The sequence below is a fragment of the Petromyzon marinus genome, chromosome 35 (genome assembly GCF_048934315.1).
Source record: "Petromyzon marinus isolate PM22_M1 ecotype Great Lakes invasive population chromosome 35, UKy_Petmar_22M1.pri1.0, whole genome shotgun sequence".
Lineage (NCBI taxonomy): Eukaryota > Metazoa > Chordata > Hyperoartia > Petromyzontiformes > Petromyzontidae > Petromyzon > Petromyzon marinus.
In genome coordinates, this window is record NC_133701.1 from 12,620,229 (window position 1) to 12,647,448 (window position 27,220).

General features: G+C 45.5%; 1 protein-coding gene across 3 annotated transcripts in view; it reads right to left on the minus strand.

Moving 5' to 3' along the window:
• Nucleotides 1-27,220, minus strand: part of LOC116948962 (aldo-keto reductase family 1 member A1) — a 45,253-nt gene that overhangs the window by 2,831 nt on the left and 15,202 nt on the right. For all 3 annotated transcript variants that reach the window (XM_032966290.2, XM_032966289.2, XM_032966291.2), the window contains 6 exons: nt 7,639-7,758; nt 5,582-5,733; nt 4,671-4,866; nt 3,764-3,963; nt 2,559-2,631; nt 2,020-2,106 (listed from right to left, as the gene is read on the minus strand). In XM_032966290.2, the coding sequence (XP_032822181.1) occupies nt 2,020-2,106; nt 2,559-2,631; nt 3,764-3,963; nt 4,671-4,866; nt 5,582-5,733; nt 7,639-7,758 (828 nt within the window). The remainder of the gene's footprint in view (nt 1-2,019; nt 2,107-2,558; nt 2,632-3,763; nt 3,964-4,670; nt 4,867-5,581; nt 5,734-7,638; nt 7,759-27,220) is intronic.

Below are 27,220 nucleotides of genomic sequence, written 5' to 3' on the forward strand. Positions count from 1 at the left end.
GCCCAGAACTACACGGGAGGATCTTGTCAATGATCTCAAGGCAGCTGGGACCATAGTCACCAAGAAAACAATTGGTAACCCACTACGCCATGAAGGACTGAAATCCTGCAGCGCCTGCACGGTCCCCCTGCTCAAGAAAGCACACATACATGCCCGTCTGAAGTTTGCCAATGAACATCTGAATGATTCAGAGGACAACTGGGTGAAAGTGTTGTGGTCAGATGAGACCAAAATGGAGCTCTTTGGCATCAACTCAACTCGCCGTGTTTGGAGGAGGAGGAATGCTGCCTATGACCCCAAGAACACCATCCCCACCATCAAATATGGAGGTGGAAACATTATGCTTTGAGGGTGTTTTTCTGCTAAGGGGACAGGACAACTTCACCGCATCAAAGGGACGATGGACGGGGTCATGTACTGTGAAATCTTGGGTGAGAACCTCCTTCCCTCAGCCAGGGCATTGAAAATGGGTCGTGGATGGGTATTCCAGCATGACAATGACCCAAAACACGGCCAAGGCAACAAAGGAGTGGCTCAAGAAGAAGCACATTAAGGTCTTGGAGTGGCCTAGCCAGCCTCCAGACCTTAATCCCATCGAAAATCTGTGGAGGGAGCTGAAGGTTCGAGTTGCCAAACGTTAGCCTCGAAACCTTAATGACATGGATAAGATCTGCAAAGAGGAGTGGGACAAAATCCCTCCTGAGATGTGTGCAAACCTGGTGGCCAACTATAAGAAACGTCTGACCTCTGTGATTGCCAACAAGGTTTTTACCACCAAGTACTAAGTCATGTTTTGCAGAGGGGTCAAATACTTATTTCCCTCATTAAAATGCAAATCAATTTATAACATTTTTGACATGCGTTTTTCCGGATTTTTTGTTGTTATTCTGTCTCTCACTGTTCAAATAAACCTACCATTAAAATTATAGACTGATCATTTCTTTGTCAGTGGGCAAACGTACAACATCAGCATGGGATCAAATACTTTTTTCCCTCACTGTATGTAAATCATGTTTAATACTGGCTGCAACGCATAAATACACGTGTCAAAATTCCAAGTGATTTTCTGCTCAAAATGAGCATCGAGGCAATGCTCTTCTCCTCTTCGCAGCCCTGAGCCAGTGGTAGAAGTTTCAGATTCCTACGGCAAGGGCGAGTCTCTCCATCGGACATCAACTGTTGTTTCCCCACAAAGTTGTCCCGATTTTATCGACGCCCGAGTCAAACACCAGCCAGGATTTAAACTCGGGACCTTCCGACTGCAACCTGCCCACCCTTTCGCCAGGCCACCTGGCTGGAACGCATTTACATACGGTGACATTTTGATGGGTAAGAATGGGAGCAAGCATGCCAAATGAAGTTATTTATTTATTTATAGGGCACTGAAAAAGGCCTTAGAAATTCACGAGTGCCTTGCATCATGTGTAATCTCAACCAATCCAATTCTCTGCAAGGAAAGTGGACACCCGGTGGCAGTTGCCCTCGTGCAGCACATGGTGTATGCAGTACCAGCCTGCAAATGAGCGCGAGCCTGGCAGGAGAGGGATATGCTCTGCGGTTTTTTCAAATTAAGTACAGTAGTAGAAAGGTTAACTGACTAACCAAAACATATGTATTCAATTAGTATTTATGTTGAACTTATTTCGCACCATACGTAGCCAACCGTGCTAAAGGTGCAGGGGAAGGACAACAAAAACTACACTTTAAATCTTGACTTAAAGCTTTCGTGACTGCAGGAATTAATATTCTTTTGGTCTTTTGGTAAAGTCACGTAGATAGGTTCAAAGAAAATAAAAAACTACGACGTTTCGATCGCAACATAAGCGCTTCTGACGACCGCTTGTGTTGCGATCGAAACGTCGTAGTTTTTTTATTTTATTTGAACCTATATACGTGACTTTACCGAAAGACCCAAAGAATAGAAAACGAAACTTTAACTGGATGACGTTAACTGACTAAAAAATATATTTAAAATGTGAACATTTCAGCTTTCCTTTGCATTGGCAAAAATCGCAATACCTCAATCATGGGCACGATGTAGCGCCAGTTCTTGTCGAGGGAACCTATCTGTTCCATTTCTTCCTCCGTCAAAGCGAAGTCAAAAACCTGCTCGCATAACACACATGGTGAATAATCCTGCTCACAACCATCAACGTACAAATTCACCACTGCATGCTTCACGAACCAAGCCTTGAACATCAAGATCAGGCAGAAAAACTGAGCGAGTACATTGGCAGTGGTGCTCAGGCACAACTACAAAATACGGAGTACATTTGTTATTATGCTCAATGGGCACGTGTTTTAAATCCCTTGCCGAATCTATCCACCCAGCAGTAATGAATGGGTGCACCACAGCTAGTCGATCAGCAGGTCATGGGCACCCATGACACCCAGAGTGGCTGATGTGCCCCTAGGCGCTGCTAACTGTAGGAAGTTCCGTGATAAATGACTACTGTACTCTGTCCCTTAATAGTAACAGAACCAAGGTGATTAACAGCAGCAGGTGGGAACTTTAAAAATTAACAAATATAATTGCAAAATAAGTGTCCGTAACAAACCTGAATGTTCTCCACGATTCGAGATGGAGTTACACTCTTCGGGATGACCAAGACACCTCGTTGTACCTGCCACCTGCCAATCAAATGGAAACAATGATTTGGTCAAGCAGCTGTAATTCACTAACGGTCTTCTGTGGCATGCATTACCTCCAAGACCATCATTGAAAAGCAGATTCAAGAAATCATTTTGGCAGCTCTGGTCTTGATTCATTAAAGCACGATTTTCCACCAATTAACTTAATCCACAATAAGGAAACACGATATTACTACACGTACTATTATATAGTGTTACATCAGTATATTTTTACTATTATTTAGTGTTACATCAGTATATTTTTTTATGCTCTGACCAAATTGAACAAATTAATCAAACCTAACAGGACCAATATACAAATAAACAAACCCACACACAAACTCAGGCAAACAAGCAAATGTAAACACACATACCGAACACGGCAGTGATTCACTGCAGGCCAGCCAGGAGTGATTGGGTTATACCCTACCGCTAATCCACCCAATATTGAAAACGGACTTGCTGTTAACGGATACCACAATGGTGAGTGGAATGGCACTACCCAAGCGCACACACATGCACACACAAAGGCCAAGGTCCACCGCATAGCCTTGACAGACTGTTGGGGGTGCCGTGGTGGCGAGATGTTATCTCCCTCGCCTGGTATACAGGAGGTCGTGGGTCCGATCCTGACCCTAATGCCTGCTGCTGTATATTTGGAGCTTGCGTGTCTCCCCATGGGCACATCGTTTTTTTTTATCTGGGTCCTCCAGTTTTTTCCTTCACATGTATAAACATGCGTTCAGAATAATTGGCTGCTATAAATTTCCACATGATAAGCCACTTCGTTGAGCTATCATTGATGGCCAGGTTGCTTCTAAAAAAAGAGCTGATAGCTCAGTGGGCCTTACCTGGTAAAATAAAAAATAGTTTAGTTTTTAGTTTAAGTGCTGTTACCGAGCACCTATGAAAGCTGGCATGGCACATGAGAGTGGGTGGCATGCACCACGCCAGGCCTCCTTTGTCTCCCCAATGCTCATGTTTACACACTGCACCAGGCACTCATTTAAGGCCAAGTCGACCCAGGGGAGACCCAGGAGTAGTGTTGGCCATGAGTTGGAATCAAACTCGGGTCACTGGGTTTGGAGTGCTGCGCTATCGCTCAGACGTGCACACACACACACCCACCCACCTAATGATGACCTGGGCGGGGGACTTGCCATACTTGTCGGCGAGCGAGCGAATAGCGGGCTCCTCCAACACGACGGGCTCGTGAGACTGGCGCCACGCGCGGTCGGGCGAGCCGAGTGGGCTGTAGGCCGTGAGGGCCACCCCTCGTGCCGTGCAGTGAGTCAGCAGAGCCTTCTGAGACAGGTAAGGGTGGCTTTCTACCTGCCAATCAGAAACAAAGTCATGTTCAATGACAGCAATTAAAATCATCAGCAGTCATGATTAATCCATTGCAGGATGAAGGATTTCCCCAAGCTGCTGCCCTCTCTCAACGAGATAGCAATGCAGAAATCCACCTAGCACTTGCACGTGAGCTGATTTCATAGCTCCATCTCCTCGGTATACGTCATCTTGGCTGCCACTGTTGTTATATTCGACCACCGATCATAATTCCCTCAAGCAAAAATATTATCGAAGAATGAGTTTCAATACATTTTCAGTAGGACTCTGAATTGGGATGTTTAGCCATTACCTTTTAAATGAGTGTTTGCAGGTGAGATCATACCATAGTAAGTGAACAAAACGTGAAAATACAAGGGGATAACATTTCAAAGGTCTACACAGATGAGTTTATGAACCCAATTGCTATACTGCTATGTCCTGGCCATCTTGTGGCCTAGCAAATTTTAGAGATTCAAACTTACATGATCTCACAATGCTCGCCTTTAAATGCACTATGTTACAGTGTTAAACCACCACACAACTCCAACTTGGGTGTAAACATGCCAACTTGTTGCCAATCTAATATCCTAGTGCATGCGATAGTTTGCATGCCAGTTTACACAGGATTAAATGCTCTATTCCTGCCACTGCTAATTATTTACACAGCACATACAGACGCGCTATGTGCACATTTGCGTTCAAGCTACCTGCAAGATGGCAGGTTTGACGGTAGCGATGGCGATGATCTCGTCGACCTGCCGGCTGTTGAAGTTGGAGAGGCCGATGGCGCGGACGAGGCCGCCTTCCACCAGGCGCTCCATGGCACGCCACGTCTCACGGTAGTCCGTGTAGTCGTAGCGCACCGTGCCGTCCTCGTTTTTGGGGAAGGGGATGTCGCCGCGTCTAAGCAGAATCGCCATTTACAAGGTGCTATAAGAAACTCGGGCACATATCAATCTGAAACTACTCCTAGACAGAAATCGCTCAGATGTCGGTTGAATGATAGGGCACCGCTGTGGTGAGATGTTATCTCTCTCTCCTGGTATGCAGGAGGTCGTGGCTTCGATCCTGACCCTAACGCCTGTATATTTGTAGTTTGCATGTTCTTATCACGGTCCCATGGGTTTTTCTCTGGGTCCTCCGGTTTTTCCCTCAACATACAGAAACAAGTGTTTAGAGTAATTGGCTGCTATAAATGTCCCCACTATAAGGCACTTCGTTGAGCTATCATTTGTTGCAAGGTCGCTTCTGAAAAAGAGCTAATAGTGTGCTTTAATCTTGATTTGAAGCTTTCGTGACTGCAGGAATCCATACTCTTTGGTTCTTTCGGTAAAGTCACGTAGGTAGAAATAAAAAAAAATCACGACGTTTCGATAGCAACACAAGCCATCGTTAAGGCAGCAGACATCGCGGCTATCGCGATTTTCACCTGAAGACGATGGCTTGTGTTGCTATCGAAACGTCGTGATTTATTTTGTTTTGTTTCTACCTTTGTGACTTTACCGAAAGAACCAAAGAGTATAGTGTGCTTTACCTGATAAATAAAAGGGGTTTTTTTCGTTCAACGTTACAAACCCAGGGGTTGTGCTCATGGAAGCAGGGACTGGCAGGTTCTTACTCGAATCCGTGGGGCCAGTGAATGAGGTAGAGGTCAAGAAAGTCGAGCTTAAGGTCCTGCAGACTCTTCCGGCATGATGGCTCCACATCCTCTGGGTGGTGCTTGGTGTTCCAAAGTTTTGACGTCACAAACACATCCTCCCGGGCGATTGGCTTGATAGTTAGGGAAACAAAAATATGAAGGAAAAATTAAACTGTGCTGACAAACAAGCAGTATTTACGTGTCTTTTTCCACATTTTTATCCCGATTGTGCCATAGGTACCATCGGAAGCTATTCCAGAACAGTACAGGTTTCCCACACATTTCCCACACATTATGCCAGAGTAGATGCATTCCAAACAAAGGTTGCAACAAATCCAGATAGCTGCCTGTGAACTTGCACACAGAGTACACACAATGTTGTTCCACGTCGAACCACATAGCTGTATCTGAGCAAATTTTTGTTAGAAATAGGTTCGCGTCATATGCAGCGCGGAATCGCACAAACCGGACCCGCATAAAGCGAAGGAAAGCTGTACAACCCTTCATGTTACTTAACAAACCACAGAATCGGATGCCACAGAGCTACCTCTGGGATCCCTTTCAAGTGACCTCTGGTCTACACAGGAAGGGGGAATCGCATTGCCACCCTCTCTGCCACTGAGAGAAATGTTCGTCAATTCAAATTCAAACTGATATTTTTAATTCTCAGAGCTGGAATTTATCCAAATTAAGCGCACAACCAAATTTACCACGATGGTTTTGTTGTGTAGAGTTATTGGTGACTAGGCTGGGACAATCCACTCACTGGAGAACCGGCTTTAACCACTGTGGCCTGTTGCTGAGCTACGCTGTCAGCAGATGGCAGTGCAGAAAAAATCCACTGTTATACTCGGAATTAAAATCTTTAGAGTGGAAGAATCTGATGAGCGATGAAGATATTTTTCACAGATGTCCAGTAAAAGTACTATACTCTACCCCGGTGTCTATGTATGTTGAACTTCTTTCACACTGGACGTAGACAATTGTGCTAATCGGAGGTCTATGTTTCCCACTTTCACCAAACCACACTGACTAGTGTGGAAAAGTTTGGTTAAATAAGCCTGACAACCCACACAGTGTGGACAAGTTCTCATCCAGCAGTGGACTGACAAAAGAGCTGTACATGTTGCTGTACATATGATAAAAAACCATCACCATCAGTTGTGCTGTAGCACATGGGATTAGACGCCCCTATAAAGATCTTCAGGACTATTGTACCCTCTTGTATTGTGTCTAAACAAATACCCCTTTGTCTTTTTTACCAAGAAGAAAGTGACTGTTAATCTTGTCTCATGTGAACAGATCTTGCGACAAAACATATCTCGGTACAGTACAATTTGGATTAATAAAGTATCGAAATGAAACAGCACCTCAAGATGCTGTGCAAATAGTGTGACATGTACATCAAGATAATTGTAAGAGGAGGGGTTATTTATTAGTTCCGGTTATGCAGTTGCAGGACTCAGACCCTACCAAATCTGGGGTAATCCTGGGAAATACCATCTGATAAGAGGACAAGCTCATGCATATACACGTGCAAGGTTGGAATATTGGAGGGCACATATCTACTCTGCAGCAACTGTGAGATAAGGCAGATTCTAGAAAGTCTTGGCGAGGTGTGAGGGGCTCGACAGCTTTGACGATGACAATGGGGCGCCATGGTGGCTGAGAGATGTTAACTACCTCGCCTGGTATACAGGAGGTCGTGGGTTATATCCTGACCCTGACGCCTGCTGTATACTTATAGTTTGCATGTCTCTCCCCATGGTCATATGGATTTTTCTCCGGGTACTCCGGTTTTTCCCTCCACATTTAGAAACATGCGTTAAGAGTATTTTGCTGCAATATATATTTCCACGTGATAAGCCACTTCGTTGCACTATCATTTTTGGCCAGATCGATTCTGAAAATGAGCTAATAGCTCAGTGGGCCTTACCTGGTAACATATCTATACACACAGTAACATCTTCATGTATTGATCATCAATGAACCAGACTGCCCGCCGGTGTCGACCGCGCCTGGCTCGTGTGGCGCACCTTCCCGGCACCGAAACACTCCGTCAGGGCCTCTCCAACCTCCGCCTCGTTCCCATAGACGGCGGCGCAGTCGATGTGCCGGTATCCCGAGTTCAGCGCCGACACCACGGCCGCCTTCACCTGTGTGGAATATAATACAGCTGGGTGTCATACTCACACAGAGGTCAGCACAATGCACAGCCATGTGAATTCTTATTGAAGCTGCTCTCATCTCCATCAGTCATCACGCAGCGGCTGAAGGTGAGACTGGACGAACATCTTCCTCTCCTATAGGCCTACATTTATCTCCTTTAAGACCTCCTCTTGGAAGCCAGGAAACCACCTCTTGCTACCTCTTGTAGACAGCTAAATACTTCTTGTACCTTTCACATGGCTGTTCAAGGCCACTGATGATCATTTGAAGGATGGGAGCTCTTGACTCGATTAATTTATGGTAAGAAAAAAGTGTATTTTTACTTGAATCATTAATAGTCTTGAAATTATTTAATTTAGAGTGCCAAGTGTGGACAAGGCTTTGGTACTCGCGTTAAAAGTCACGTTAGGCCCCGTTTTAAGGTCACTTAATGATCTACATCCTGTGCCAGTGCCTCAAAGTCTCAAACGTTTGACAAGTGGGCCCCCCCCCTCCCCTCAAAGAGGCAGGACCCCAACCCTATTTCACAGGTCCCCAGGCCCCCGTTACTCGTGCTACCTTGTCAATGCAAACAATCTGGGGACACGCAGCCTCCCACACTTAGGATATTACTTCACAAACAATACAAAATCAATCAAAGCCCCCAACGTCACGCCCCCTACCACAGGAGACAACTCGACATGCCAGGAGTCTGCTTGTTGAGGTAAACGAGGGAGGGAATGGAGTGGGGTGGTGGCTACCTCTGTCAATGTGAGCACTAAAGCCCTGTGGTTACTTGATCAACCCACAAAAAAGGAAAACAATGGAGAGAGCACTGCCATGCCAAAACGGCCCTCCTGAGACAATAGATTGAGTGCAGGTATGGAAGGGACTCAAGACCGCTGTCTGACAAATTACGGCCAATGGTATCCCCACCCTACTAGCCCAAGACACTGCCATTATTCGAGTGGAATGGTGGGCGTGCATGTGGCCAACCCGGCCAAATCCCTTAAGTACGCGATTTAACCCAAAAACCTTTACTATGAATAATATTGGTCGCGAAAGCCTACGTGTTAAATAGACTTTCTGGATTCACTCCCGCACCCAAGCTGCGACCAGCTGCTTGGGTGCTAGTTCGCCATGCTGCTGCCTGGCATGAAAGACGAAAAGCCGGTCGGATTTTCGTCAAAGCCACCTGCCACTTTAATTAAAGAGATAGCGCCCGAAACAGGTCAAGCCTACGCAATTGTGCGTGGGAGTGGGAATGGCTTGGTGAAAAAAGAAGCCAAATCCTGGTTGACATGAAAATCAGACAAAGACTCTCGGTACAAACTGAGGAGAGGTAAGCAAATCTGCCCGCTCCTTATAAATTAGTGAACAGATTTGAAATTTTCGTGCCTGCAGGAATCCATACTCTTTAGTTATTTCGGTAAAGTCAAGTAGGTAGAAAAATAAATAATAAATCACGTGTTCAGCAGTTCTACTGCTGTATCTTTCCACCTGATGACGATTGCCTGTGTTGTGGTTGAAACGTCGTGATTTATTATTTATTTTTCTGCCTACGTGACTTTACCGAAAGAACCAAAGAGTATAGTGAACAGATGTGCTGCCATAACAACAACCGCCATTTGCCACTAAGTGGCGGTGACATCACCACGACGCTTGTGCCAGGCCATGTGCACCTTGAGGCCACGTGAAGTGTCGAACGCCCGCTGGCAGGAGGTCACGGGGCAGACCCAGGTGCCACGGGTCGACTGACTGAGATGACTGGATGATGCACCACCTGTGTCCCCTATTGTGCCAACCTGCTGTGCTTTAGCCACCCAGCGCTCCGCTCGTTGTTGTGAGCATCGCTCCTCCGCTCTCTGTTGTTGTTGGAGGGCAACTGCGTCCAACTGCCCAGTAGCGTCCTTCACGAGCCTCCTCCACAGAGGCCGATCTTGACACTGCTGGTACCAGTCATCAGCAAGTCCACTCAGCTCCACGTCTTCCTGTACCACATCACTCCATCTCTTCTCTAGCCCGTGCAGCGCCCGTTTAGCCCCCTCGTTCTGGCCGAACAAAAGCTGTTTCGGCATGCGGTGGCTGGGCATGCGGGCTACATGACCCAGCCAACGAAGCCTTGCCTGGGGGAGGAGCTGACCGATGGGACCTTGCCCAGATCTTTCAAGGATTTGTGAGCTCCTCACACAATCCAGCCTGGTTAAACCCAGGATGGATCGTAGGCAGGCTAGCCTAAATGTTTCTAACCGGCGAAGATGTTCCATTAAGGGGGTCCACGTTTCGCAAGCGTAGAGAAGGGAGGGAATGACCGTGACCGAGAAGACCTGAAGCTTAGTGCGGAGCGACAGACCAGGTAGCTTCCACACAGCGTTATGCAACCGATGAAAAGATATTGCCGCTCGACTCATTCGGAGTGAGACCTCTGCTGTTAAACTGGAGCCGGTCATAAGCAGGTATGGGAAACTCTCCACTCTCTCCACAACTGCCCCATCACAGATTGGGAGTTGTGGGGGTGGAGTGTCCGATGGTACAAAATACCCAGGCAGGTGCTTAGTTTTGGTGGGGCTGATGGTAAGGCCCCATCTCTTAGTGGCACGTTCCAGTCTCAGCAGCAGCATCTCCAACTCCTCCTCTGAATGAGCAGCTATTACCAAATCATCGGCATACATAACGTGGTTGAGCAATAGGGAGCCATCCCTTGACCGCACCCGGGCATCGATCAGCCTCCCATTATATCTGTACCAAATGGAGATTCCCCCGGTACAGCTATTGAAGGCTTCACGAACTATGTGGTCAAAATAGATGTTAAATAATGTGGGAGCCAGAGGACATCCTTGTCACACCCCAAGGTGTACAGGGAATGGCTCTGACTCCTGGCCACGTAGCTTTACCCGGGCCCGCTCACCATCATGAAGGTCCTTAATGATCGTGAGCAGGGGGTCAGGGACTCCAAAAGCACGAAGAACAACCCAACCCAGAGCCCAGGCTTACTTATGGTATCATAGGCCTTGACCAGGTCAATAAAGCAGAGATGTAGGTCTTGTTGGAATTCCCTACACCTCTGCTGTAGCAGACGGACAGAAAATATGGCATCTGTGCAGGACTGCCCTTTCCTGAAACTGCATTGGGGCTCCGCAAGCCTCTCCTCAGCGTGCCTGGCAAGGCGATGTTGAATCATCCTTGCCGGCACACTGAGGAGTGAGATGCCCCTGTAGTTGTTACAGTCTGTGCGGTCCCCCTTCTTAAAGAGGGGGACCACCAGGGCATCCTTCCAATCCTGCGGAACCCGTCCAGTGGTCCAGACTGTTGTTATGATGTCATATAGGGCAGTCTGTGCACAAACGCCACCCTCCCTCAGCATTTCGCTTGGGAGATCATCTCTCCCCGGTGCCTTTCCTGGGCTCACGACTCCGGATCGCCTTCAGTACTTCCTCAACAGATGGCACTTCAGCCAGCCACTCATAGGGGGTGACTTCTTCCAATATTTGAGGCACCGCAGCCTCAGCAGGGTCATCGCCACTTTGTGCCACTATGTTTTCCTGGCTGAGGGGTTTCCACTCCCCCAGGACCTCACAGAAATGCTCAGCAAATATGCAAACCTGTTCCTGGGGGTCGGAGATTGGAACACAATTTTTCCCCTAATGATGGTAATAGGTGTGGTGCTGCAGGTTACTTTTTTGATGGAGTTAAATAGAGATTTGTGATCGCGGGCCACTGAGGCAGACTCCATCTCCTCAGCAACCCGCGACCACCACCCATCCTTGCAGCGCCTAACGGCTCTCCGAACCTCCGAGCAAAGGCTGCGGTAAGCCTCCTCATTCTGACGTGGGATTCTGTAGCCGATGACAGTGGGCCTGTCGCTTTTTCTCAACTATCCTGAACACCCCCTCTGTCAGCCAGGTTCTCTGGGGAGGTCTGGACCGCGTACCAAAAGCAGCCATTGCAGCTGCATGAGTCACAATCCTAAACCTCGCCCATTTACCCTCGACATCAGGAGGAGTGGGGGATGATGTCAACCCCAGCCGCAAGCGATGATGAAATTCTCGCTTGCAACTTTCATCAGCTAACTGAGACCAGGCCACTTTAGGTTGGAATGGGGTCCTGGGTGTACACCCACCACTTGAGTGGAAGAATGGCAGGCGCATCTTACAGATGACTAGTCGATGGTCAGAGGGCAGATCAGCTCCACGGTCGGTCCTGGTGTCAAGGACATGGGCTCGCATCCGCTGGTCCGTCACTATGTAGTCCAGCATATGTTCTTGCTTGGACCCGGCATGCATCCATGACGTTGTGTGGATGCGCCGATGCCGAAACAGCGTGTTGGTTATTACAAGCCCATGGGCTGCACAAAAATCTAGCAGCCTCCTACCGTTGTTATTGAGCTGATCTGGCCCATGCCCTCCAATCACTCCAGACCAGGTGCCAGCATCATGACCAACTCGGGCATTGAAGTCACCCAACAAGATGACTCTATCCCGAGGGGCCACTTTAGCCACCTGTGACAGGAGGTCATAGAAGGCATCTGACTCATCGGCTTTGCCTGTATCCCTCCACGGATGTTCGTCTTAAGTGGGAGCATAAGTAACCACGACCACCACTCCTCGCCTCCGGTTGATGGGAAGGCGAGCCCAAAGTACCCTGGGGCTTACAGCTTCCCACACCTCACCGCCACGCTCCCACACACCCTTCATTCTTTTGTTCAAAAGAAGAGCCACACCCTGTTATTTGGCAGTCTGCTGCCCCGAGTAGAGGACTGTCCACCCCTCATGGTGGCAGGAGCCAGAACCGGTCCACCGGACCTCCTGAATGCCACAGAGATCCAGGCGGTACCGGTCCAGCTCCCAACAGAGGAGTGGCAGCCTCTCCTCCGCAGTGAGCGTTCGAACATTCCACGTGGCCACACCAAGTGGCTTTTCGTTGTTTCTGGAGGAGCCCCGAGGGTAGAGATTCAATCTCCTGGCTCCGCCAATTGGGGTTTGGCCAGGAGACGTCATAGACGCCTGTCCCCCCGGGGCCTCCGGCACAAGCTTATTAGTTATATATTTAAGTTGTGGTTTCGTGGTAATTTTTTTAAGGTGGAGGGATAACCAGCCCCTCGCACCTGTCCAGAGCCCCCATTTAGCCACTGTGGTGGTCACAGACGCCATGAGGAGAGAGGCCAATCGGAAGTGGTCTTCTCCCCACACCACTGTCCACGACAGAGTTGCCCGTCCGGCACCGCGAGGAGCTAGGGGGTTGTTTTGCCGGAGTGCATGTGTTACAGGTGCCATAAGCATCTGTAACACATGCACTCACCTGGCAAAGGTGATGGCAATCAAAAATTCCATCTTTAGAGATAAGAATCTCTCATCACAGGCTGCTAATGGCTCAGAGGGTCACAAATGGCAGTTCCAGGGAGGCAAACTGAATCGCACAGTAGCCTTTTCCTGCCCGGAAAGCCAAAAACAGACTTCCCAAAAACAATTGAAGAGCCCAGTAACTTGCCCCAAAGGTCTAAATGGAATGCCAAGATAGCCAAATACCTTACGTTCAGGGCCACCCCTCATGAAAACATTTTCCATCAGGTATGTAGTGATGGTGGCCAACCTGCAAGACACAAGGTACAAGCTGCTAGCACACCAACGGTTGAAGTAGCACGAGTGGGAGTTGTAAACTCATCAGATGGAAGGGCGGAGACATTTTAAGAGAAGATGTTGGACCGCGACATCAAGCCCTAAATGACTGAACTGCTGCCGTTCAATTGCAATGCCAGCAATCCAAGGGTGTGTTCCATAAAAATACCGCTGGCACAACAGGTCAAGCCGTAATGGCAGCGGCCGAGGGTTGGCATCAATGAGGCCGGGAGATAGGAAAACCAGGACCTCTTTGACGGTTTTAGGAAATCAGGTTAACACTCCATTTTTTGTCTGGCCACCTACTAAGGAACCTTCGAGAGCATGGCGAATAGAGGAAGACAGAACCGAACTCCCAAAAAACCAGCTAAAATATCAGGGCATCCGTGGACAGCGCACCGGTCTGACAGAAAGGGGACACAAAGCGAAGCAGCTTGGCATTGCCTGGTGCTGTGAGCCAATAGATGGCCTGCCATGATGACCAGAACAGTCTCCCGGCTAAACCAGCCAGCTGTCACGTTTGGCGCTGCTCCCTCCGACAGGGAGTGGTCGGACTCCACACCGGTGAAATATTTCATATTTCTGAGGCACTGACAATGGGATGGAGTTTATCAAGAGACCGCTTGGAGCTCGCTGGGTGGCGGCCGCCGAATGTACAGCATCACCTCAATTGTGGCATTTTGACTTTGTTTCGGTTGTTTTGTTGCTGTGTAACCAGGTGCGGACTTCAAGCGACCAGGATAATTTCGTTTGTAAGAGCGACCTGGGTCACCGAAATTACAAAATAAATTTAATTAAATATAAAGTACCACAATGAAACAAATATAAATGGTATTAAAAAAACAACAAATTGAAAATTAGAGCAAAAACGATCGTGTTAGAAGAGAAGTCACATGTGCATAACTTGGCAATGTTTTGAAGAACATCTTCAACTGGCTGGGCCTTTGTGTTTTTTTAACATTGCGTGTTTCTTTTATACATGTCAATAGTACACTTACTATACACCGTGAAATGATCCATGGTTTTGGTTAGGCTGTCTCATGTTTCCTAATCCTACATAGTATTCTGGGATCTTGGCGTTACAGCCCTGGGTGTCATGAGATGGAAAAAAAAATACTTAATGCATCATTAATTTTGTGCATGAAACATAATTTGCAATCATTAAATCAATTAAAATACATGGAGATTGAAAAGACATTCTAAATGAGGCTAGAACAAGAAAGTAAACGAAGTAGAATCTTTGTCATATCTATTTAAAATAAAAAATGACCCAAGCGGCTGAGCCCGCCGGCACTCCAGTCTGAGAGAAAATAATTGAGTTCTGTGTGGAGGGTCGTCAGGGAGAGATAAGTGGCAGGGACAGATGCTCAGTACCTGTCTCCAAACTCTCCCTGCAGATAAGGTTTCCATGCGTAGAGTTAATTGCTAAAGTTGATGCATAAGTACAGTCCTGCGGGCGCCAACACTGACATAAAAATGTACAGTTTTGTTAAGGTCTCTAAGCTCTTATTTGCCATCAATCCTGTTCTAGGATCTGTGTAAATTCACAACAGGCTCTGGAAGTGTAAAATGCCTTGTGCAACAGCAAAAAAAGGAATATTATTGACTTACAAGCAGTTTTAACTGCAGGCTGAAGGTTAACCTGACAGTTAAATAAACCCACCCATGATACTCTGTAGACTGATCAGCATGACAAAGCTCAGTCTAAGATAATCTGCTGTTGGGTAAATACAATTATTCGATTAGTCAATCATGAGTCAGTGACACAGATCATGAATGTGTAGAGTTCGTGAGGGCACGTTTGGGGATGAATGTGGGGGTCACATAGCAGACAAGGGACCACGCCTGTAAAATAAGAATTAAAGGGTGCTGGCAAGAAAGGCAGGAAAAGGGGATAGGACATTTGAGGGGATAACCCCAGTAGTGGGAAAGGGAAGAGGGTATATAAGGGATGGGGAGGCAAAGGAAGAGCAGCTCTGGGAGAAGAAGTCTTGCCGTAAAGATTTGTGGCCGTGCCCTGCAAGTGTTCGTCTTGGTGATGTTTGGAACATTAAAATTCCTTTACCAGGACGACTCGTGTGAACTCCCTTACAAATGCACCAAAATCTTGTGACTTATCCATAACAATTTTTAAAAATGTGACATTTTCTTCTTATTCTTGGTTCTTTCGGTAAAGTCACGTAGACGAGAAATAATCGAAAATATTTTCTTCCACTTTGCACCCTTGCTGATCATGCATTACCCAGCATCCTCCTTCTGCCATTGGAACTTTCTGCATGAGGTACTTTGTGCCCAACTCATGCCACTGCTTCTCTTTTACTCGACCAGTGAAAGAGTTTGGCGGTGAAGAATTCAAAATAGTTTTAAAGTGGTGGGCCCTGACATGAAGAACAATGGACTAAGTGGAGAAAGTGGACCTGAAAGGCAGATCCCAAATGAGTGGGTAAATGCCAGGAAGAAGAATAATAATAAAGTTTGGTACAGGAGTCAAACCCCTGGCAGAGAGATAAACACATTTTTAAAGAATGGCAACACTAACATGGTTTAAATGTCTTACTAACCACCAGTCCAACCGAAACATTTTCTCCTTCAACGGAACTGCTGTCTTAATTCCTGCAGCTTAAATACAAGTGTGGTGCACTGCCTAAAGTACCCTTAAAGAAGCTCTTAAATTAATGATTATCAGAATCAGAAAATGTATTTATACTGGAGGAATCCTATGAGTAAATTATCAATCACACTGCTTAATACACAATATACACATTTGCTTCACATTACAAAATAATGCAAGTACAGTGGTTTATTGCTCAAATGAGCACTGGGGTGGTGCTCATTTCATGTGGACAGTCCTGAGATAGTGGTGGACATTGTACATTCTCATTACAGGGGTCATCCTCTCAACAGAACTACCACTATTGAGCTGCAGTGAACGACTGTTGAGTTGCAGTGAACGAATGATTATGCCGATTGGAAATACTGTCTGATATGGCTGTTGTTCAAAATTGCACCCAGTTAAACTAGTGCGCCTGTCATTTTATGGACACCAGAGGAATGAGACGGCTGAGCCAACCCCCAACCGTGATTTGAAGCACAACCTTCCCAGTGTGCGTCACTCTCACCAAGTACATGTAAATCCCTTTGTCAATCCACTGCTGTATGAGGGCCTCTCCATGCCGTATCGTTCATGGGAGTTGTTTGACCATATTTTACCATGCTAGTGAATGCAGGTTGGTGAAGTGGGCGCTCCAGGAGTGGTTCAGATATCACTAGCCACTGATGTCAGCCATTGGCTGGGAAATGAACTCAGGTTGCCAGGTTCAAGTGCAGTGCGCTAAGTGCGCCAAGTACTGCACCACCATTCCTTACCTTTACACACAGTCAACAAATTAAAATATTTTAACCGTGGAAACATGCAACGCTCTCTGGATTTTTAACATGTGACGACTAATCCTACCCTCTCCAAAATAACTGTGAAGTGGTTTACTGAGAACTGTGCACGATAATTCCCAATGCAGAATTTAAATCATTAATTGCTTACCCTTTAATGAGCTTGTTGCACTTTATGGAAGAGTTCACACAGAGGGCATACTTGTTTTCTGGCCAGTGAGGCTATGCACCGACAGCAAGAAATTGCACATGCGGCGTAACAAGTCACCGCTGTATTATGTTGCCAATCTCAACAGGAAGCGAGAGCAACCTCCCAACACCTAAACACAGACATTGAGCAAATATTGCACCAGCATTCATCAAAAATAAATATGGGATGTTTTTTTATCATTATCATCATCAGTCATGGTCAATCCACTGTTGGATGCAGGCCTCCTTATGCCATCGCCATCATTAATGATCCTCTGATGCAATAACCAACTTCCCCAGACCATCACAAGTTCCTCCCAGGCGTGCTTATAGCAGCCAACTATGTATTTTTGGCAACGACTTTGCTTACGACTTGCCCACACAAGAACGATGTATAAATTAAAGATGTTCAAACCGGTTGGGCATCTTTTATCACCAGTATATTAGCCCCGAGTGACCTAGTGAGTGCACAGGATGTGCGTGTGTGCCTCCGAGTGCTATTAGAACTTTCTCGATGGGCTGGACAAAAAAATGCAAGTCATCCTGAACCAACACCCACGTCACAAGGCTAGGGCTTACATAAACAGTTCTGCCCATTTCCGACGCAGAACTGTTTGGAGAGAAAAAAAGTGAAACGTACAATAAATGTGTTCTTCAAGGTATGCATGCCTGGTTATACAGTACAAGTGTATACATTTTTGTAGTATTGTATTGAATTCTTTAGATAACATGCTACGATACGGATGCTGTCTGCTCACGATGTTTATTTGCGGGAATGCTGGTGTAGTGGTTAGCACACCGTGCTATGAACACATTGAACCGAGCTCAATTCCCAGCCACTCCTATGGGGAGGTCTTCAAAGAAGCATTGGGTTGACAAAGGACGTGTGGTGAACGTGCAAGGAGTAGGGCAAGTGACAGTACAGTAATTTCAGGGTTGCACCTTTACCTTATACAGTACCTGCACTAGGATTGTGAGGCAGGATCTATATACAGTACTCATGGACACCACTGTGTGTGCAGCATGCAGAAACCTCCCCATATCTATTTGGTGGCAGGATATCTTAATGTGGAAGATTTAAGGGGGTATGAAGGCTCATGGGCCCCCACAAATTTTAATAGTTAAAATGCTTTATTTAGCTTTTTAACAAGATATAATTGCGCGATGTTATTGTGCAATGAGTCTACGTGGTATTGCACAATCTACATATGTAGACAAAAGCCAAAGCACTGCTTAATGCAAAAAACACACAATGTCACTTCAATAACACAATTCGAGTGCATAAACTATTTGTTTTCCAGCCTGTAGCATTTTATCTGATTATGGGTTGTCTCGATATGTGCAGATTTCAATCATACAATTTGTATCCACGTCTGAGGGTGAATGGAAGTCTTCAGGGGCTCATCGTGGCCATTTCAACAGTGTGCCAGAACATCCGAAATAAGACGTTTACGTTCTTGGTCTCTGCGTCTTTCACAGTGGGTTCACAATGGCTGTGCCAGAGCTCTGATTCAGGTTCAAGTCCTGAGACTGGGTCTGAGACTCGCAGTGCCAAGCAGGTTCATCATAAAGGTTCTCACCGATTCAGCATCAATGCCCAAAGATTGTGGCTGCACAGTACCATGCAGGAATTTCACAATGGCAATGCAAGTATGGGACAGGAGAACTCTTCTTATCCACGTAAGAATAGCACGTAATAGGAAGTCCCCCCGCTATGAATTTTCGGGTAAAATCTGGAACATGAAGAATAGGGCTGCAGAAAATAGTAATGGATAAGAGCAGTTCTGTCTTTAGCTTTGTCATTGCCAACACCCCAGGAGAGTATTTATTCAGTGAAAATGTGCTATGTCATTTGACCAAAATATACAACTGGTTGAAGGTGCATTTCTAAAAATACCATTTGTTTCCTTGCAACCAATCCAATTTTCACAAATAGCTATTATGCCAATTGCATTTTACAAACAGTAATACAGACCAAGATCGTCATGAGGCTGTCGGCATAGACACTCATCAGATACCCAAACAAAAATCCCAGAGCTGTACACGTTGTATTTACCTTTGCGGTGGCCAATGCCTAGGACATCTGAATTAAACCAGTGTTGGCTCAGAGCAAAAGACAACATTTTATGGAAAATATGCAATGTCATTGAGCAGTTTTGAGTCAGCTTTGGACTGCATAAGCTCACATCCACATAAGCTCCGTAGAAGTGTTGAAATAATATTTAAATAACTAATGTCTGCGACCACTATGATACATACACAATTATGCATGCATTTTTCTCAACAGTGATGTATCTACATTTAACCAAGAAAAACTCAATGAATCTCACGCCATCCTTTGAAGGATACTGCGTGGAATGTTAGACCAATTACTTTTAAAAGTATTTTTGTACATGGCAGAGTTACTGGAATTTCTGGAGAAACCCCACACAAAGACGGAAAACGTAGGTTTGTAATACTATAGTGCTCCTTAAAGCCATTTCACTTCTCAAAATAGCTTGTCTCACATATATACGGCTCTCGAATCTGCGATTCAGTAACCTGACATTCAAAGTAGCGAGATGACAGGTGTGACCCACCATACCTGATTCTGGACAGCCTCAAAAGTGAACGTGTAAATTAAACACTGAACCACCCCTTCCAGTGACGTGCGTTATAATTTGGGGTAATAATTTGATTTAAAAATCAATTTCGTTGTCTTATTACCGTCTCGTTTAAATTGCTTCTCATGGGGGATTTTTTATCGTTTGTACAGATGCGTTCACCGCATTAGTCTAAATCAGTGGTTCTTAACCTGGGTTCGATCGAACCCCAGGGGTTCGGTGAGTCGATCTCAGGGGTTCGGCAGAGCCCCCGCCACGGAGGTCCGGACACACTTGAATTATTGTGTAAATTTGTGATGACACACACGGCCCGATTGGCCATCACTGGCTGCAGATGATCATGCTACACTACTTGGCCAATCAGCGCTGTGGGGAATTTAGTGCGTACTCAGTAGTCAACGTGTGACTGTTGTTGTCGTACGTCGTGTGATTTCTTTAATATTTTATCCATACTAACTATGTCGGGCAAAAGAAGAAAGTGGTCGGACGAATATGTACAACATGGATTCTCATGTATTACGGAACGTGATGGGAGTGAGCGTCCTATCTGCATGATTTGCAACGCCAAGTTGAGCAACTCTAGTCTTGCACCGGCAAAACTAAAGGAACACTTCTTGAAGCTGCATGGAGACGGGGAATACAAGAACACAACACTTGCTGAATTCAGGGTGAAGAGAGCCAGATTAGATGAAAGGGCCACTCTGCCTGCTCTTGGATTTGTACCTGTTAACAAACCGATCCTGACAGCATCGTACGAAGTTGCTTACCTGATCGCAAAGCAGGGCAAGCCACACACCATTGGTGAAACACTTGTGAAACCAGCTGCATTAAAGATGGCGAATCTGATACTCGGAACAGCGGCCGAAGGTAAATTATCCCAAATTCCCCTTTCAAATGACACCGTCAGTGACAGAATAGAAGACATGAGTAAAGACATCTTGGCTCAAGTAGTCGCGGATCTGATTTCAAGCCCGGCAAAATTCAGCCTTCAACTCGACGAAACCACAGACGTTTCTGATCTAAGCCAGCTTGTTGTTTTTGTACGCTATGTGAAAGACGACATGATAAAAGATGAGTTTTTATTTTGTAAGCCTCTTACAACAACGAAGGCAGCCGATGTGAAGAAGCTTGTGGATGACTTCTTCAGAGACAACAATCTTTCATGGGATATGGTTTCTGCAGTTTGTACGGACGGAGCTCCAGTCATGCTGGGAAGAAAGTCTGGTTTTGGTGCGCTAGTAAAGGCCGATGCACCACACATCATTGTGACGCATTGTATTCTGCACAGGCATGCGTTGGCAACAAAAACCTTACCTCCAAAAATGACAGAAGTATTAAAAACTGTGGTGGAATGTGTGAACTATGTGCGAAAAAGTGCTCTGAGGCACCGCATCTTCAGTGAGCTGTGTAAAGAAATGGGCTCTGAATTTGAGGTACTTCTGCTCCATTCTAATATTCGGTGGTTATCCCGGGGACAGGTGCTGAATCGTGTTTTTGCCATGCGTGTGGAATTAGCCCTGTTTTTGCAAGAGCACCAACACTGCCATGCAGATTGCTTCAAAAATCCTGAGTTCATTCTCATTTTAGCGTACATGGCTGATATATTCGCAGCTCTCAATCATCTCAATCAGCAGATGCAGGGTGGTGGAGTCAATATCATGGAAGCGGAAGAACACCTGAAGGCTTTTCAAAAAAAGCTACCGTTATGGAAACGACGAACAGAGAACAATAACTTCGCAAACTTCCCGCTTCTGGACGACTGTGCAAGTAAGATCGAAGATGTGTCTGGAATCGGAGATATTTCTGTATCCACGGAACTGAAGCAAACAATTGCCACGCACTTAGATGAGCTTGCAAAGTCTCTCGACGGATATTTCCCTACAAGAGAGTCATATCCAGCATGGGTGAGACAGCCGTTCACGTTTGCTGTTGAAACAGCAGATGTCAATGATGAATTCCTCGACGAAATCATTGAAATTCAGCAGAGCCAGGTTCAACAGCAACTCTTCAGAACAACAACGCTCTCAACGTTTTGGTGTCGACAAATGAACAAGTATCCAGTTATTGCTAAGAAAGCCCTGGATTTTTTTTATACCATTTGTTACAACATATCTTTGTGAGCAATCCTTTTCGAGGATGCTGGACATAAAAACGAAGAAAAGGAACAGACTTTGCTGTGAAAATGACATGAGAGTGGCACTTGCCAAGGTGAAGCCACGCATATCTGAACTGATCTCTCAAAGGCAACAGCAGAAGTCACATTGATTTCCAGGTATGTAATTTGTTGTGAGTTTATGCATTGTGTTGGTTTTATTCTTTGAACAAGGTAATGTTCATGCACGGCTCATTTTGTGTACCAGTAAAAAACATACCTATGTCTTGAATTTGAAAAAAATCACATTTTATTTTTCACTAAAGAGGGGTTCGGTGAATGCACATATGAAACTGGTGGGGTTCGGTACCTCCAACAAGGTTAAGAACCACTGGTCTAAATGTATCGTTTACATATCATTGCATTGACTGTAATGTAAATTGTAAATCTTCAATTCTTAAAAATCCAAAATAACTCCTCTGATCTGTGATTTTACTGCACTTATCTGCGGGGGGTATAATCACGGATAATCGTGGATGATAGGATGAATTTGCCACACGACTCCACTTATCCGTGAAAAAATTGGGGATAACCGGAATTATGGCTAAAGGTACAGGCCGTGGGTAAAATGATAAATTTGCCACACAACTCCACGTATCTTTGAAGATATGGTGGGTAATATGAGACACGCTGTAGTGGGTCAATGACAATGTGTCAATAATAGAAAGCATAGGGTCACAGATAATACGTTTCCACAAGCCTTACAGCTGCCACAGATAATATGGCTGAGTATAACAGAATATCAGCAATACAATGTTGCTCAATGTATTGCAGACAAAGGGGTCAACTACCATTTTAACTGTGTAATCTGAATACGATCAGCATGACGCAATTTGTAATGAGTGCATATTTTTCTCAAACGGACAATGAATAGCATCACAATGAATAGACTCACAGAGAATAGCATTCACAATATTTAATTCTAGCTTTGCAGAAAATGTTGCTGTAATGTCAATGTTAATTGACCTAAGGTCAAACATACCGTGGTTGAAGAACCGATCTCAATCGATGACTCAATGCGTGCCTACTCAATACAGAAACGTACGTTCATAAGCTTGATATAGTGTCGCGGTCCATTTCGTGTGAATACTGAACAAGTTTGCTTGTTCTCAAAATGGCAAATGGGTGCTACTATCGTCTTGCACAATTTTTATTCAACGGCAATGCCATCCAAACATGGCCTTTCTATGAAAAATGAAAATAAATATTTTAGAGGTGTGTGACGTAAAGTGGGAAAGAAAGATTATAAACACCTACCCCTTATTTTATATCACAAGGGAAAGTAATTCGTGATAATACAGTCATGTGACTTTAATTGTGGAAAATATAAGCACAGGCAGTTGCTGACACACGACTGTACCCGACATATAATTTAATATAAAGAACAAAGTCAAAATATTCTTATGGCTAACACTTCAAAATCACTTATTTTGCTTCTGCTAGATCCTTCAGCTAGATCCTTCAGCTGTTTAATAGTTGACAGCTACCTTCCAAAGTCTCCTCTTACAGGATTACACAATCCTGGCTTAGGTATTTAACACATTTGCCAATCTCTGGGTGTCCATTCCTGTCTAGCTAACCCACCCACTCTCCTTGATAATTTTCTTTCAAAGTTATTTATTTAGGTAATTCAACTTCCCTGCCAACACAATACACCACAACACTCCCCTTAACGACAATCTCGTTATGCTAATGTAGACGAGTAGTGGAGGACGTCATGTCACTCAGGGGGGTGAGAATGGATGACGTCAGGTTACGGGGATATATAAGAGGGAACCCGTGACGTAGAGGGGGTTGTCGCGAAGGGCCAGGAACGGAGAGAGTTAGGGAGTCGGGATCCATGGTAGGGGGAATTAGAGCCAGGCGAGAGTGACTACTTCACCCGGCCGACCGAGTTGGATGATCCCTCGGTCGGTGCTGGGGGAAGAGCACGTATAGCCTGGGTGGAGCTAGGGACCTCCCAGTACCCTTTCCCCTGGGGAGATATTAGGGTTGTCACCTGTTAGGCGTAAGTTACCGGCAGTAGCCCTTAATAAACATTGGCATCCGTCCCTACTCAAGAACCGTGTCAGCGTCGTCTGTTGCACCTCAACACTAACACCAGCATACAGCATTACCTATCTTTAGGATATACAAATAATAAAAAAAACTAAATGGAATGTACAAGGCAAATAGCACAAACCAGACAAAATATAATTGATTATTGAGTTGAACCCGAACATCTCATTGAGTCCCTGTGGGAGGTGAACCATGACGTCCCTATTAATCAGCAATCCAACATTGAAGGGGGATGTTTAATTATGAACGACTTTCGCCACTCCAAAAACAAGTTAAAAACCCGAACAAAGGTCGTTCTCAGTCAAGAGCTGCTGGCAATATTACCAAAATAAACACCAATAAGATCAAGGTTGACAAATATGTTATGACACTGTGGAATCTGAGGATTTATGTTTACTGTTACTTTAGAATAAACACATTTAACCAGACAGCAGCTAGGTACAATGTTTGACCTTTTTGAATGATATTTTTCCAACCACCACCACATAGGTCCAAAGTCTCCTGGATATCTCAATTGCTCCTGTTCTGAGTAACCTTTCACCTTTTATCCAACTCCAGGCAATGCTAGCCCATTCACGGCTAAACCAGATCACTTTTCTCAGGGATGTGTTTGCTCACTAATGCTTTGCTTGTATACTGCTGACTAAAGCACCTCTTGCTACAAGTCAAAGTGATTTCCCACTAATCTCCCGTTTACAGCCCTGCACCAGTGATGGCTATTCCACATCCTATGATGGTGGGGAGTTTATCATCCAACAACCAATGTTGACTTCCCCACCAAAATGGCACTCACTTTATTGACCCCAAAGGGATGACAGGCTGAATAACCCCCCAACCAAACTGCAGGGATTCATATTCTATGGTTGTTTCGGTAAAGTCACGTAGATAGAAAAAATAACAATAAAATAATAAAAAATTAAGTGAATAAAAATATCACGATGTTTCGATCGTAACACAAGCTTTCGTCATCAGGAACAGGGAGGTTAGCCTCTGAGGGCAAGCTGTTTATAAAGGTTTAGAGATGATGGAAGGGGCAGCTAATGTTAATGTAGGAGAAAGCTCCGACACCGGCAGTAGGTCGACACCAATCAAAGCATTGCATCTCACTCCACACACCCACACTATTGACGGTGGAGGTTGACAAGAAAACACAAATCAAGTCATGACCCAAAGTGGTTGATAACATCTTTTCAATGATTGCTGAGTCTATAACCTTCCTTTTGGTTTAAATTGTCTCTGTGTCTGCATATATGGATGGCTTCATGAACAAATCTTTGTAGATAGCCAGTAGGCTTGCAAAGTACCATCGTTTTAGAGAAATCAATTTCACGTGAGCCAGCTGCATTAAAATAATGATCAGCCACGGCAGAAGTAGTGGTCCTACCATGTTTCAAATCTGCCTTATGTTCACAGACACGGTCCGAGACATGTCGCTTAGTTTCTCCAATGTAACTGCTGCCGCAGATACAGCTTAGTTTGTAGACGCCAGGATATTGCATATCAGGAATCTTGTCTTTCACAGATGGGATCAGATCACGAATTTCATGGACTGTGTTCAATCGGACCTGGATCTTGTGTTTGTTCATGATTTTGGAAATCTTTTTGGTTACCCCTGCTATGTATGGCAGGGTGATGGTTTTGATTTGATCCTCAGATGGCTCCTTCCTCACGGTTGGGGTGATGGCTTTGCGGATTGTGTAGTCAGAATATCCATTCGCCTTGAGAGCTTGGTGTACGTGTTTGAGTTCACTGGTTAGGTGTTCATGGTCGGAGATACATTGAGCTCTATGGTGTACAGTTTTGATGAGGGAATTTTTCTGGGATGGATGGTGGTGGGAGTCAGGCTTTAGGTAGGCGTCAGTATGGGTTACTTTCTTGTAAACAGAATGGCTCATTGAGCCATCTAGTCTCATTTTTTTTATTAGAACATCCAAGAAAGGTAGCATGCCATCTGTTTCTACCTCCATGGTGAATTTGATGGCTGGGTTTATGGAATTAACGTGGTTGAGGAATTGGTTTAGAGCCGGTCGGCCATGTGGCCAGATGACAAACGTGTCATCTACGTACCTCTTCCACAGGGACGGGCGTAGAGTGGATGCCTGGATGGTGTCCGTCTCAAACTTTTCCATGAAAATATTGGCTACAACCGGAGATAAGGGAGAACCCATTGGGGTGCTTTCAGTTTGTTTGTAGAATGTTCCATTCCAGGTGAAGTATGTGTTGGTGAGGCAGTGTCTCACCAGGGCCGGTACATCAGTCTTGATTTGAAGCTGTCGTGACTGCAGGAATCCATACTCTCTGGTTCTTTCGGTAAAGTCACGTAGATCGTTTCGGTCGCAACACAAGCGTCCGTCATCAGGTGAGAAAGAATGATCTGCTGTTGTGGCTCTATATAGGCACGGGAGGGGTTTTGTAGAGTAAAATTAGCACGTCAATGAGATTTAAATCTTGAGTTTTTACTTAAAGCTTTCGTGGCTGCAGGAGTTCACGGGGGGAATGGGGGAGGGTTTGTGGCATGCAGGGACGGGTGGGGGCTGGAAATAAAAAATAATAATCTAGCTGGTGCTGGTCGGAGATGCAACAAGCCCTATGGTGTAGTGTTTTGATGAGGGAATTCTACTGGGCTGGATGGTGGTGGAAGTCAGGCTTTAGATAGGAATCTGTGTGGGTGGCTTTCTTATAGACAGAATGTCCCAACGAGCCATCAGGTCTCTTCTCGATTAAAACCAGGAATGGTAGCTTGCCATCATTTTCCACTTCCATGGTGAATTTTAATTGACGTGGTTGAGAAATTGGTACAGTGCCGACAGGCCTTCCTTCCAAAACAAGGAAGGACGTCCTTCCTTGTGGAAGAGATACGTAGATGATACGTTCGTCATCTGGCCACATGGCCTGCCGGTACTGTACCAATTTCTCAACCACAACAATTCCATACACCCATCTTTCAAATTCACCTTGGAAGTGGAAAATTATGGCAAGCTACCATTCCTGGATGTTTTGATCGAGAAGAGACCTGATGGCTCGTTGGGACACTGTCTATAGGAAAGCCACCCACACGGATTTCTATCTAAAGCCTGACTCCCACCACTATCCAGCCCAGAAGAATTCCCTCATCAAAACACTACACCATAGAGCTCGTTGCATCTCCGACCAGCACCAACTAGATTATTTTGTTCTTTTCTCTCCAGCCCCCACCCGTCCCTGCACGCCTAAAACCCTTCCCCCCCCCCACCCCCCCGTGAACTTATGCAGCCACGAAAGCTTTAAGTGAAGACTCAAGATGTAAATCTCATTGACGTGCTATTTTTTACAAACCCCCCCCTCCCGTGCCTGTATAAAGCCACAACAGCAGATCATTCTTTCTCACCTGATGACGGACGCTTGTGTTGCGACCGAAACGATCTACGTGACTTTACCGAAAGAACCAGAGAGTATGGTACATCAGCATTCAATCCTTGTTTGACCA